General features: G+C 39.2%; 1 protein-coding gene across 1 annotated transcript in view; it reads right to left on the minus strand.

Moving 5' to 3' along the window:
• Positions 1–283: 283 nt before the first annotated feature.
• greb1 (growth regulating estrogen receptor binding 1) overlaps positions 284–16,262 on the minus strand; it is a 46,575-nt gene continuing 30,596 nt past the window's right edge. The window contains 11 exon segments of the mRNA XM_087793103.1: positions 284–653; positions 1,039–1,177; positions 2,753–2,953; positions 7,636–7,868; positions 7,928–8,046; positions 8,724–9,091; positions 9,176–9,337; positions 9,392–9,528; positions 9,786–9,941; positions 10,002–10,101; positions 10,299–10,455. Coding sequence (XP_087649229.1) covers positions 490–653; positions 1,039–1,177; positions 2,753–2,953; positions 7,636–7,868; positions 7,928–8,046; positions 8,724–9,091; positions 9,176–9,337; positions 9,392–9,528; positions 9,786–9,941; positions 10,002–10,101; positions 10,299–10,455 — 1,936 coding nt within the window. The 3' untranslated portion in view covers positions 284–489.

The raw sequence follows: 16,262 nt of genomic DNA on the forward strand, positions 1-16,262 counted from the left end.
CTCCATCATTCTCTCATCATTCTCTCCATCATTCTCTCATCATTCTCTCCATTATTCTCTCATCATTCTCTCATCATTCTCTCCATCATTCTCTCATCTTAGATTCGTTTGTCTTTCATTCATAAACTGCTAAAGGTAGTTCATCCGTATTTTTGTGTGTCGTACACGACAACAAGTTACAGACACACAACTGTGTGTTTGAAAGAATATTTATTGAACACAAGAGTTGATCAACATCTCACTCATGGAGCTGAACCATGCATATGTGTGTGTATTTGTTTTTGTGTGTTCATGTGTGTGTTACACACAAAGACATCAACAATATTTACAGTATTATTGTATACTTATATACAGGTATAAAAAGACACATCAGTGCAGAACATTCATCGACAGGCGAGAGTCGTGTGTTGTGTGTTGTGTGTCCACCACACTAACACAAAGTGTGCAACACAACTGAAGTGTGGTCCAGAGCAGCTGAGCGAGGCACAGTCAGATGTGTTTCCCCGTCAGGAAGAAGAGCGGTCGGTCTTCTTTGGCGTTGGCCGTTTGAAACTCGTCGCTGAGCCTGAACCTCCATTTGTCCTCGAGCTCCAGCCGGACCAGCGTCTGCCTCAGAGAACTTCGGTCTGAGCTGATCACACACAGGGTCGCTCCTGCGGGTCAGAGGTGAGGGTCAGAGTTGCAGGTGACAGTTGAGGGTCACAGTTGAGGGTCACTGTTGAAGGTCACAGTTGAGGGTCACAGTTGAGGGTCACAGTTGAGGGTCACAGTTGAAGGTCACAGTTGAGGGTCACAGTTGAGGGTGACAGTTGAGGATCACAGTTGCAGGTCACAGTTGAGGGTCACAGTTGCGGGTCACAGTTGAAGGTCACAGTTGAAGGTCACAGTTGCAGGTCACAGTTGAAGGTCACAGTTGAGGGTCACAGTTGCGGGTCACAGTTGCAGGTCACAGTTGAAGGTCACAGTTGAGGGTCACAGTTGCGGGTCACAGTTGAAGGTCACAGTTGAAGGTCACAGTTGAAGGTCACAGTTGAGTACCTTGCATGAAGGAGAAGCTCTTGAGGAAACAGGGCGTCACAAAGGAGTCTGGGAAACACAGCAGGAGTCCAGAGAAGGTCATGTGACTTGTATTGATGTTGACCGAGTGAGGCCTGGAGCTCACGAAACACAACGACACCTGCAGGAACACAATAACGCACACAAGTTTTTACGTGTCTATTGTGTGTGTATATGTTTGTATATGTATGTATTTGTATATTTGTGTATGTGTGTTGTGTGTGTTTATACTGTATGTGTGTTTATATGTGAGTGTGTGTTTATACTGTATGTGTGTTTATATGTGAGTGTGTTTGTGTGTGTTTATACTGTATGTGTGTTTATATGTGAGTGTGTTTGTGTGCTGTGTGTGTTTATACTGTATGTGTGTTTATATGTGAGTGTGTTTGTGTGTGTTTATACTGTATGTGTGTTTATATGTGAGTGTGTTTGTGTGTTGTGTGTGTTTATACTGTATGTGTGTTTATATGTGAGTGTGTTTGGTGTGTTTATATGTGAGTGTGTTTGAGTGTGTTTATATGTGAGTGTGTTTGTGTGTTGTGTGTGTTTATATGTGAGTGTGTTTGTGTGTGTTTATATGTGAGTGTGTTTGTGTGTGTTTATATGTGAGTGTGTTTGTGTGTTGGGTGTGTTTATATGTGAGTGTGTTGGGTGTGTTTATATGTGAGTTTGTTTGTGTGTTGGGTGTGTTTATATGTGAGTGTGTTTGTGTGTGTTTATATGTGAGTGTGTTTATATGTGAGTGTGTTTGTGTGTTGTGTTTGTTTACATGTGAATGTGTTTTTTTTTGTTTTGTTTTTTAGAATCCCTTATTAGTCCCGCGATGGGAAATTCAACCATTCACACACTGATGGGAGTAGGCTGTAGGCTGTACACCTGTACACCTGCACACCTACACACCTGCACACCTGCACACCTGCACACCTGCACACTTTCAAGTTCACCATCAGGAGCAATCAGTGTCTTCAGGGACACAACGACACAAGCTTGTCTGGAGCTGGGATTGAACCTGCAACCTTTTGGACTGCAGGCAACCACTCATCTGAGCTATGACGCCCCTTGTGTTTATATGTGAGTGTGTTTGTGTGTGTTTTTGTGTGTGTTTATATGTGAGTGTGTTTGTGTGTGTTTATATGTGAGTGTGTTTGTGTGTGTTTATATGTGAGTGTGAGTGTGTTTGTGTTTGTTTATACTGTATGTGTGTTTATATGTGAGTGTGTTTGTGTGTGTTTATGTGAGTGTGTTTGTGTGTGTTTATATGTGAGTGTGTTTGTGTGTGTTTATATGTGAGTGTGTTTGTGTGTTGTGTGTGTTTATATGTGTGTGTTTGTGTGTGTTTATATGTGAGTGTGTTTGTCTGTGTTTATATGTGAGTGTGTTTGTGTGTTGTGTGTGTTTATATGTGAGTGTGTTTGTGTGTGTTTATATGTGAGTGTGTTTGTGTGTGTTTATATGTGAGTGTGTTTGTGTGTTGTGTGTGTTTATATGTGAGTGTGTTTGTGTGTGTTTATATGTGAGTGTGTTTGTGTGTTGTGTGTGTTTATATGTGAGTGTGTTTGTGTGTTGTGTGTGTTTATATGTGAGTGTGTTTGTGTGTGTTTATATGTGAGTGTGTTTGTGTGTTGTGTGTGTTTATATGTGAGTGTGTTTGTGTGTTGTGTGTGTTTATATGTGAGTGTGTTTGTGTGTTGTGTACCTCTGGGCCCAGGTTGAGGTAACAGTCCACAGACAGGACAGGTTGTGTGTAGTTGTTGGTACTGAGTGGGAACAGTTTGTAACTTGTGTGTTGCAGGTATTTCTCCAGGAGCAGTTGAGGGGGCGTGGCCAAGAACAGGTGTTTGCTGTCAGGGGCGCAGACATACTGTGGGGGTCCCACCGAGGTCGGCACGTCCGTCACCTGAAGGTCACATGAATGTCAACAAGAATGTTATCGATTAAAACAACAATTATTATTATTTAAAGTATGTTATTATTTTAATGATTTTTTTGTTATGATCATCATTATTCTTAACATAATTATTCTTATCATTACTATCATCATGACTATCATCATGACTGTCATCATGACTATCATCATGACTGTCATCATTACTATCACCATCACTATCATCATTACTATTATCATGACTATCATCATTACTATCATCATTACTATCACCATCATTATAACCATAACTATCATCATTACTATTATCATGACTATCATCATGACTTTCATCATCACTATCATCATTATTCTTAACATAATTATTCTTATCATTACTATTATCATGACTATCATCATGACTGTCATCATTACTATCACCATCACTATCATCATTACTATTATCATTACTATCATCATTACTATCATCATTACTATCACCATCATTATAACCATAACTATCATCATTACTATTATCATGACTATCATCATGACTTTCATCATCACTATCATCATTATTCTTAACATAATTATTCTTATCATTACTATTATCATGACTATCATCATGACTGTCATCATTACTATCACCATCACTATCATCATTACTATTATCATGACTATCATCATGACTGTCATCATGACTATCATCATTACTATCATCATTACTATCATCATTACTATTATCATGACTATCATCATGACTGTCATCATTACTATCATCATTACTATCATCATCACTATCATCATTACTATTATCATGACTATCATCATGACTGTCATCATTACTATCATCATTACTATCATCATCACTATCATCATTACTATTATCATGACTATCATCATGACTGTCATCATTACTATCATCATTACTATCATCATCACTATCATCATTACTATTATCATGACTATCATCATGACTGTCATCATCACTATCATCATTACTATCACCATCACTATCATCATTACTATTATCATGACTATCATCATGACTGTCATCATGACTATCACCATCACTATCATCATTACTATTATCATGACTATCATCATGACTGTCATCATTACTATCATCATCACTATCATCATCACTATCACCATCACTATCACCATCACTATCATCATCACTATTATCATTACTATCACCATTACTATCACCATTACTATCACCATCACTATTATCATCACTATTATCATTACTATCACCATTACTATCACCATTACTATCACCATCACTATCATCATCACTATCACCATCACTATCACCATCACTATCACCATCACTATCACCATCACTATTATCATCACTATTATCATTACTATCACCATTACTATCATCATTACTATCACCATCACTATCACCATCACTATCACCATCACTATCACCATCACTATCATCATCACTATCACCATCACTATCATCATCACTATCACCATCACCATCACTATCACCATCACTATTATCATCACTATTATCATTACTATCACCATTACTATCATCATCACTATCATCATTACTATCAACATTACTATCATCATCACTATCATCATTACTATCATCATCACTATCATCATTACTATCACCATTAATATCATCATCACTATCATCATTACTATCATCATTGCTATCACCATCACTATCACCATCACTATTATCATCACTATTATCATTACTATCACCATCACTATCATCATTACTATTATCATGACTATCATCATGACTGTCATCATGACTATCACCATCACTATCATCATTACTATTATCATGACTATCATCATGACTGTCATCATTACTATCATCATTACTTTCATCATCACTATCATCATCACTATTTCCATCACTATCATCATCACTATCATCATTACTATCATCATTACTATCATCATTACTATCACCATCATTATAACCATAACTATCATCATTACTATTATCATCACTATCATCATTACTATCACCATCACTATCATCATTACTATCATCATTGCTATCATCATCACTATCACCATCACTATCACCATCACTATCACATCACTATTATCATCACTATTATCATTACTATCACCATTACTATCATCATCACTATCATCATTACTATCAACATTACTATCATCATCACTATTATCATTACTATCACCATTACTATCATCATCACTATCATCATTACTATCAACATTACTATCATCATCACTATCATCATTACTATCACCATTAATATCATCATCACTATCATCATTACTATCATCATTGATATCACCATCACTATCACCATCACTATCACCATCACTATTATCATCACTATTATCATTACTATCACCATCACTATCATCATTACTATTATCATGACTATCATCATGACTGTCATCATGACTATCACCATCACTATCATCATTACTATTATCATGACTATCATCATGACTGTCATCATTACTATCATCATTACTATCATCATCACTATCATCATCACTATTTCCATCACTATCACCATCACTATCATCATTACTATCATCATTACTATCACCATCATTATAACCATAACTATCATCATTACTATTATCATCACTATCATCATTACTATCACCATCACTATCATCATTACTATCATCATTGCTATCATCATCACTATCACCATCACTATCACCATCACTATCATCATCACTATCACCATCACTATCACCATCACTATTATCATCACTATTATCATTACTATCACCATTACTATCATCATCACTATCAACATTACTATCATCATCACTATTATCATTACTATCACCATTACTATCATCATCACTATCATCATTACTAACACCATTAATATCATCATCACTATCAACATTACTATCATCATCACTATTATCATTACTATCACCATTACTATCATCATCACTATCATCATTACTAACACCCTTAATATCATCATCACTATCATCATTACTATCATCATCACTATCATCATTACTATCACCATCACTATCATCATCACTATCATCATTACTATCATCATCACTATCATCATCACTATCATCATTACTATCACCATTAATATCATCATCACTATCATCATTACTATCATCATTACTATCACCATCACTATCACTATTATCATCACTATTATCATTACTATCATCATTACTATCATCATCACTATCATCATTACTATCAACATTACTATCATCATCACTATCATCATTACTATCATCATCACTATCATCATTACTATCACCATTAATATCATCATCACTATCATCATTACTATCATCATCACTATCATCATTACTATCATCATTACTATCATCATCACTATCATCATTACTATCACCATCACTATCATCATTACTATCACCATTACTATCATCATCACTATCATCATTACTATCAACATTACTACCATCATCACTATTATCATTACTATCACCATTACTATCATCATCACTATCATCATTACTATCATCATCACTATCATCATTACTATCATCATCACTATCATCATTACTATCACCATTAATATCATCATCACTATCATCATTACTATCATCATCACTATCATCATTACTATCACCATTAATATCATCATCACTATCATCATTACTATCATCATTACTATCATCATCACTATCATCATTACTATCACCATCACTATCATCATCACTATCATCATTACTATCATCATCACTATCATCATTACTATCATCATTACTATCACCATTAATATCATCATCACTATCATCATTACTATCATCATTACTATCACCATCACTATCACCATCACTATTATCATCACTATTATCATTACTATCACCATTACTATCATCATCACTATCATCATTACTTTCATCATCACTATCATCATTACTATCATCATCACTATCATCATTACTATCACCATTAATATCATCATCACTATCATCATCACTATCATCATTACTATCATTATTACTATCATCATTACTATCATCATCACTATCATCATTACTATCACCATTAATATCATCATCACTATCATCATTACTATCATCATCACTATCATCATTACTATCACCATCACTATCATCATCACTATCATCATTACTATCATCATCACTATCATCATTACTATCACCATCACTATCACCATCACTATCATCATCACTATCATCATTACTATCAACATTACTATCATCATCACTATCATCATTACTATCATCATCACTATCATCATTACTATCACCATTAATATCATCATCGCTATCATCATTACTATCATCATTGCTATCACCATCACTATCACCATCACTATTATCATCACTATTATCATTACTATCACCATTACTATCATCATCACTATCATCATTACTATCAACATTACTATCATCATCACTATCATCATTACTATCACCATCACTATCATCATCACTATCATCATTACTATCATCATTACTATCATCATCACTATCATCATTATTATCACCATCACTATCATCATCACTATCATCATTACTATCATCATCACTATCATCATTACTATCATCATCACTATCATCATTACTATCACCATCACTATCATCAATACTATCATCATCACTATCATCATTACTATCACCATCACTATCATCATCACTATCATCATCACTATCATCATTACTATCACCATCACTATCACCATCACTGTGTTCATGTCCCTGACCTTGGTCTTGATGATGAAGGTCGTGAACCCTCCAATAGGAATCTGCTTCTTCATGAGGCTGAAGCGGTTGAAGCGACACACCAACAGTCCGGCGCTGTGCAGCCGCAGAGTGAAGTCCACGTCGTGACAGGTGAAGCGATTCTGGTCGTACTGGACGTTCTGACTGCGGTCCACGTTGAGGAGGAGGAAGTCGTGGAGGTGACCTCTGGAGAAGGAGTCGGCCTGTTTGACTCCTGTGGATCATTCTTAGTGAAGTCAAGTTCGTGCATCCGTGGGTCGATCTGGACTTTACCTGCCAGTCCACGACTGCTCCACTTCCTGAGCCCACACAGTCCGTAGCGTGTCAAGTCCGGGTAGGTTTCCATGTGCTGCAGGATCTGCTTCAGAGACACGGCTCGCTCCGACACCCCGCTGAGCCACAGAGAGAACCGGGTCAACAGGGTCATTGAACATCAGAACTACCAGACCCCACCAGACCCACAAGACCCACCGGACCCAGCAGGCCCAACCAGACCCCACCATAATCCACCAGACCCCAACAGACTCCACCAGACCCACCATACCCCACCAGACCCAGCAGACCTACAAAACCCCACCAGACTAACCAGACCACACCAGACCCAGCAGACCCCACCAGACTCCACCATACCCCACCAGACTCCACCAGACCCACCAGAACCACAAGACCTACCAGAACCCAGCAGACCCAGCAGACCCCACCATACCCCAACAGACTCCACCAGACCCACCAGACCCCACCAGACCCCACCAGACCCAGCAGACCTACAAAACCCCACCAGACCAACCAGACCACACCATACCTAGCAGACCCCACCAGACTCCACAAGACCCCGCCAGACCCAGCATAACCCACCAGACCCCACCATATGCCACCATACCCCACAATACCCCACCAGACTCCACCAGACCCACCAGACCTCACCATACCCCACCAGACCCCGCCAGACCCACCATACCCCACCAGACCCAGCAGACCTACAAAGGCCCACCAGACCAACCAGACCACACCAGACCCCAGAAAACCCAGAAAACCTACCAGACCCAACAGACCCAGGAAGCCTCAGTACCTTGCCGACTCCTCGTCCGCAGCGTTCCACATGACGCATGAGTCGTCGGCGATGATGACGAAGGGCCAGACGTCGGCGGTGGCTCCGCCCCCCTCGGCCCGCCGTCCTCGCTCCAGCTCCAGGTTGTTATAGGACAGTTCTTTAATGAGGAAGTGTGCGGCTCCGATGCCGGCGCCGTTGAAACCGGTGGGCAGAACCAGCAGGATGTGGTTGGGCCAGTACTTCTTGTAGACCGCCACCTCATACTCCTTGACCACCAAGATGTGCAGGTGCGACGCTCCGTCCATGGCGTGGAAGAGGTTGAAGAGGCCGTGCTCGTGACGACCGGTGGTCGGAGTGAAGATCGGAGTCTTGATGGTGTCTGAGTTCTATGAGGAGAAAAGTTACAAGATTTTCTACTGACTCCATCATCGCCCATGATACGTCCGAGGTCAGAGGTCAGAGGGACTCACCTGGTCAGAGGTCAGAGGGAGTCTCAGGCTCTCCAGACGTCCTCCTGACTGGCTGAAGCTGAAATGATGCTTCTTTGACTCCGGGATGATGAAGTAGAGCTGGATCTCCTCTCCCAGCAGCAGGTGAGTGAAGGCGAAGGTGTGCAGCGAGGACTCGTACATCTGAGCAGCAGACCAGGGTGTGAGGTTTGCTCAGGACTGGCAGGTGTGACTCACCTGGTAGCCGGGGTTGAAGCCCAGGTAGGCGTGGCACTGCTCGCAGTGATGGTAGGTGTTGTATGCGGCGTACTTGGACAGCTTGATCCTCGTGGTGTGTCTGCGGAGGAACACGTCCTCGTGACGAGCAGAGGTCGCTGCAGAGGTCAGAAGGTCAGACACACGTGACATCTCAAGGTCAAACCTTGGATGTTTGTCAAGGTCAAAGTAGATCAATGTTCGACTTTAAATGAACCTGATGTGAGAAAAGTTTCTGCAGCTCCAAGTTGAAGACTTGAAACAATTGATCACGTAAATGTTGATCTGAACACAAACTACATGTTCGTCTGTAAATCTTTTCTTAAATAATAACAAAGATTTAAACATATATTCAGGACTGAAAAGATTGACTCACCGCGAGGACCGGGTCTGAACTCTGGGCAGAAGACGGCGCTGATGTCGTCGTACTTGGGGTCGTGGACGGTGTAGTCGAAGGTGGTGCTCCTCATCACGTCTGCGTCCGGCCAGGCCGGGTTGGCCGGGTCGAACCGGACCTGGGCTGTGACAGGACCTGAGCAGGGAACCATCAGAACTTCTGGACCCACAGCCATAGGTGACGACTTCTGCTCACGCTTCATCTCCTCCTCGTCGTAAATGTCCACTTCCATCAGTCTGATCAGCATTCGCGACAGAATCCCAAGGAAGTGCAGGTACGCCCCTGTCTTTCCCACCTTAACACCAACAACACAATGTCACCGAGGACTCACAATTCACACAAAAACATACACACTCAAACACTAACACTAGTTGTTGTAACCTCTGAGGTAACGGAAATGATTTGTGTGGTTTCATGTCAGTCTTGTGATGATCATTCATCTGAACAACTCATACACAACTCACTGTGACCAACAACACGTTACACACTCGCCTGAGGGGGTCCACTGAGCAACAGTCTGCGTGGATGGAAGTTGTCGCTCCGGCCTTCAGTGCGATTGTTGCTGTCCATGTGTTGTGGTCCTGGTACTGTCCACTGCCGGTAGTACAGAGACTGCTCCGTGCACGTCATCATGTTGCTCAGCAACGGCCTGAACACACACATGAGTATGTGTCAGACACACAACTGACACATACTCATGACAGATGCACAATACACACACCAAAACTGACCTGAGGCACACTCACAACACACTACTTGTGTCTCTATGTTGTGTCTGCATATGTGTGTGTATGTGATTGTACGAGTGTTGGTTTGTGGTCAGTTGATGGATAGTTAATAATTAAGTTATACTTCATTGGTGCTCTGCCCTCGACAGGCTGTTGCTATGGTAACCTGAGAGATATCAATGCACCCTCCACCCTGCAGGGGGCATTCGCCCTGTATGAGGCCTGGCCTCCCTCAAGATGGTTCTATTCCCTGAGCTCAAAGGTTGCTGGTCAGGAAGGTCCTGGTCTTGGATGCGAGTGTGTCTGGTTGTATCTTCAGAGAAGGATCTTCCAGATGGTTGTTGCCGGACTAACCTGAGCCTCGGAGCAAACATGGATGTGGAGGCCGCGGGTTCGAGACCGGCCACGAGCTCCAGATGCTTGAGCATCAACTGTTGATCTGAGCACGACCTTCAGCCTCCGGAACATTGAGCAGTTCCGCTGCAGAGATTGAACACCAGGTCGTGACCCTGATCAGAAAGATCTGCAGATTCAGGAAAGAATCCGTCGACAAGAAAGATGTTCTCGACTCTCAAGTGCAGTCTGGTCGCCTCGAGCATCTGGGTCTGTGAGCTGGACCAAGACCTTCATTTCTAGGAATCATCAACACCTCCTAGATGATGCACGGACGTCATTCGACCAATGATCTCGTCAACAATTGTGACTAGAGAATCTGTGAGATCCTCCTCCTCAGCGAGAGCCTCTTCCACCATCACTGGACCGACTTCTGGTCCCTCATCGGTCCGATGGATCCGAGCTGGTTCAGCCCTGGTCGAGTCTCTACTGTCGCGTTGAAGGACCACACGTCAGTGAGCGACACCAGAGAGTGTCTTTGGTCTGATCTGTCGTCGTCACGTGTTTCACTCAAGATCAGAGTTTCTTCTTCACTTGAAGAAAGGAACAAGGTGTGGATCGTCCTCATAGGTTTCGTGGTCAGAGCCTGATGTTCCTGAATTCATCCTAATCTCTGTTTTTTAACGTTTGGTCAGCACCTGCTGCGATACCTGTGGTCGTGGAGCAGCGAAGCAGTCGTGTGAGACCATGTGCTCGCTGGAGTCTCTGTCCACCTGCTGGACCTGCTGGACGTCTACGCTACTTTAAGACCTTCTGCTCGACTGTCACATGTTCTGCTTTGTGCGTTCCATCAACGTGACGTCTACAAAGACGGCGTCGTCCTCCTCACAGTGTCACCTACAGTCACCACGACTGTTGTCTGACGGTGGGTTAGAGAAGTCCGACCTGTCTAGGACTTGTTTTTACACTGGTGTGAGACCTGGCAGGTCCACTTTGTGAGTCATGGTTCTCTTGATGGTCGCAGGGAATTCTTGTCGACTCTGCGGATGTCGCAGTTTTTTGCTACAAGTCTGATCGTAGCTTCTTGCTCAGCAGTTTTGTCTGGAGCATGGAAACCATGGCGGTCAGTGAGATCTTGTCCACTCTGGGACATCAGGCTGGTTTTGTGATGACTTGTCCTTGTAATCCTTGGAGCAGACGGACGGTCCTCCTGCTCTAGTTCAGCTGACGTGTAACGATCTGTTCCTGATCTCGTTGTTGTTGAATCTCTGCTCACGCTCAGGCTGGATCCCACTTCTGAAGGTTCTTCATCTTCTTGGGAGTCTGGTTCCAAAAGTGCCCCCAGACGTCATGACTGTGAGGCAGCAGGTCGTGAACCCTAACTCCACTGAGGATCGGCTGTAGGAGTAGAAGGTCCCTGTGTCTCCTCGTTGAGTGTCATTGTCACGTTTAACTTTTACGCTGATGGCCTGAGATGATTACACACACTAGGGTTGACAGAAGAACAAAAACACACAATAGTTGGTTTGCTACAGTAATAATTAAGGTGATATATTTATAGTTCTACTTCATTTTGTGCTCTGCCCTCCACAGGCTGTCGCTATGAGCTCCTCTTTGAACTTCTTGAGAAAAGTTAATGCTCTCGCCACCCAGCAGGGGGCAGTTGGACGCCCCTATATAAGGCCTCAACTCCCACAAGATGGCAGTGTTTTCTCGCTCAGCATCGACGAAAGGTTACGTGCTCGTCAAGATTCTACTTGTAAATGGATTCCACATGTGTGTCTATGGCGTGACACGTCAAGACTGTGTTTGTCCTTCAGTGAATGATCTGCTGCTGCCTGACGTGGTCATGTTCAGGTGTGTGGAGGACTGAGGCGGATCAGGTGTCGCTCGAGCCCAGCTTGTTTGAACACAAGGACCGCTTGAACACAAGGACCTTCAGACTCTAGGAGGACCACTACCTTCAAACTCGTGTCCCAGAACCAGCACCGAGCGAAGCTGTCAGCGGTGGAAACCTTGTGCAGTGGGTCAGGTCTAGACCCTCTTCTGCAGCCTCACCTGTCATCAGGTCTGTCAGTAACGGTCTGTAGATGGCGTCGATGGAAGACGGTCCTCCCGTCTGGCCTGATGGATCCCATCGACCGTCAAGATGCACGACCTCAGGTAAGTGGACGACACCCGAGAGCGTCACGGCAGCTTTGATTCAAGTGAATAAAGAACCCTCCGTATATGACAAAGGTCAACAGTGTGTTTCTCATCATATGCTAGAACTGGTTGGCTTTAGATGAAGCATGTTTTCACGCGGCAGGTCAATTTAATATTCTCGCTCCTTAGCTGAGGTTGTTTCTCTTCAGACCCTGGTGGATGCAGGATCTGGCGTCCACTCCTCGGTTGTTTCTGCATCAGCATCCACTCCTGGTTCGACACTTTTCTGATCAGAACCTCCCGCTGAACGTTTTTTTGCTTGGAACTTTGAGACTTCGACTGCCGGCGAGATCTTGTCTCTCGGACCCTTGACTCGCCGAAAGGTGACGAGTCTTTGTTGTTGTTTTGTTGGCGTTGTAAGACGTTTGTTCAAGGCCGTGTTTGGTCAAAGGGCGTCCATTGATCCCAGCGCTGTGCATGGTGTAACCCATAGCAACAGTCTGTAGAGGGCAGAGCACCAATGAAGTAGGAACCCAGGTTATCTATACAACCCTATTCTACGATTTGTGGATTTATACAGTTTTAAAGTTATAGTTTTATAGTCATAGTATAGTTAAAGTTATATTTGTATAGTGATGTAGTTAAAGTTATACAGTTACAGTTATATAGTCATATATAGTTAAAGTTATACAGTTACAGTTATATAGTCATGTATAGTTAAAGTTATACAGTTACAGTTATATAGTCATACATAGTTAAAGTTATACAGTTACAGTTATATAGTCATATATAGTTAAAGTTATACAGTTACAGTTATATAGTCATACATAGTTAAAGTTATACAGTTACAGTTATATAGTCATATATAGTTAAAGTTATACAGTTACAGTTATATAGTCATACATAGTAAAAGTTATACAGTTACAGTTATATAGTCATATATAGTTAAAGTTATACAGTTACAGTTATATAGTCATACATAGTTAAAGTTATACAGTTACAGTTATATAGTCATATATAGTTAAAGTTATACAGTTACAGTTATATAGTCATATATAGTTAAAGTTATACAGTTACAGTTATATAGTCATATATAGTTAAAGTTATACAGTTACAGTTATATAGTCATACATAGTTAAAGTTATACAGTTACAGTTATATAGTCATATATAGTTAAAGTTATACAGTTACAGTTATATAGTCATATATAGGTAAAGTTATACAGTTACAGTTATATAGTCATATATAGTTAAAGTTATACAGTTACAGTTATATAGTCATATATAGTTAAAGTTATACAGTTACAGTTATATAGTCATATATAGTTAAAGTTATATAGTTACAGTTATATAGTCATATATAGGTAAAGTTATATAGTTACAGTTATATAGTCATATATAGTTAAAGTTATACAGTTACAGTTATATAGTCATATATAGTTAAAGTTATACAGTTACAGTTATATAGTCATATATAGTTAAAGTTATATAGTTACAGTTATATTGTCATATATAGTTAAAGTTATACAGTTACAGTTATATAGTCATATATAGTTAAAGTTATATATTTACAGTTATATAGTCATATATAGGTAAAGTTATACAGTTAGAGTTATATAGTCATATATCAGTATGTGTGAATGGCTGTCAAAGCGCTTTGTGACCCTGGTCTAGAAAGGCGCTATATAAATAGAGATTATTATTATTATTATTATATATAGTTAAAGTTATACAGTTAAAGTTATATAGTCATATATAGTTAAAGTTATACAGTTACAGTTATATAGTCATATATAGTTAAAGTTATACAGTTACAGTTATATAGTCATATATAGGTAAAGTTATACAGTTACAGTTATATAGTCATATATAGTTAAAGTTATACAGTTACAGTTATATAGTCATATATAGGTAAAGTTATACAGTTACAGTTATATAGTCATATATAGTTAAAGTTATACAGTTACAGTTATATAGTCATATATAGTTAAAGTTATACAGTTACAGTTATATAGTCATATATAGTTAAAGTTATACAGTTACAGTTATATAGTCATATATAGGTAAAGTTATACAGTTACAGTTATATAGTCATATATAGTTAAAGTTATACAGTTACAGTTATATAGTCATATATAGTTAAAGTTATACAGTTACAGTTATATAGTCATATATAGTTAAAGATATATAGTTACAGTTATATAGTCATATATAGGTAAAGTTATACAGTTACAGTTATATAGTCATATATAGTTAAAGTTATATAGTTACAGTTATATAGTCATATATAGGTAAAGTCATATAGTTACAGTTATATAGTCATATATAGTTACAGTTATATAGTCATATATAGTTAAAGTTATACAGTTACAGTTATATAGTCATATATAGTTACAGTTATATAGTCATATATAGTTACAGTTATACAGTTACAGTTATATAGTCATATATAGTTACAGTTATATAGTCATATATACTTAAAGTTATACAGTTACAGTTATATAGTCATATATAGTTAAAGTTATACAGTTACAGCTATATAGTCATATATAGGTAAAGTTATATAGTTACAGTTATATAGTCATATATAGCTAAAGTTATACAGTTACAGTTATATAGTCATATATAGTTAAAGTTATACAGTTACAGAGTCATATATAGTTAAAGTTATACAGTTACAGTTATATAGTCATATATAGTTACAGTTATATAGTCATATATAGTTAAAGTTATACAGTTACAGTTATATAGTCATATATAGTTAAAGATATACAGTTACAGTTATATAGTCATATATAGTTAAAGTTATACAGTTACAGTTATATAGTCATAAATAGTTAAAGTTATACAGTTACAGTTATATAGTCATATATAGTTAAAGTTATATAGTTACAGTTATATAGTCATATATAGGTAAAGTTATATAGTTACAGTTATATAGTCATATATAGGTAAAGTTATACAGTTACAGTTATATAGTCATATATAGTTAAAGTTATATAGTTACAGTTATATAGTCATATATAGGTAAAGTTATACAGTTACAGTTATATAGTCATATATAGTTTAAGATATACAGTTACAGTTATATAGTCATATATAGTTAAAGTTATACAGTTACAGTTATATAGTCATATATAGTTAAAGTTATACAGTTACAGTTATATAGTCATATATAGTTAAAGTTATACAGTTACAGTTATATAGTCATATATAGGTAAAGTTATACAGTTACAGTTATATAGTCATAT

The sequence above is a fragment of the Callionymus lyra genome, chromosome 6, assembly GCF_982586985.1.
Source record: "Callionymus lyra chromosome 6, fCalLyr1.hap1.1, whole genome shotgun sequence".
Lineage (NCBI taxonomy): Eukaryota > Metazoa > Chordata > Actinopteri > Syngnathiformes > Callionymidae > Callionymus > Callionymus lyra.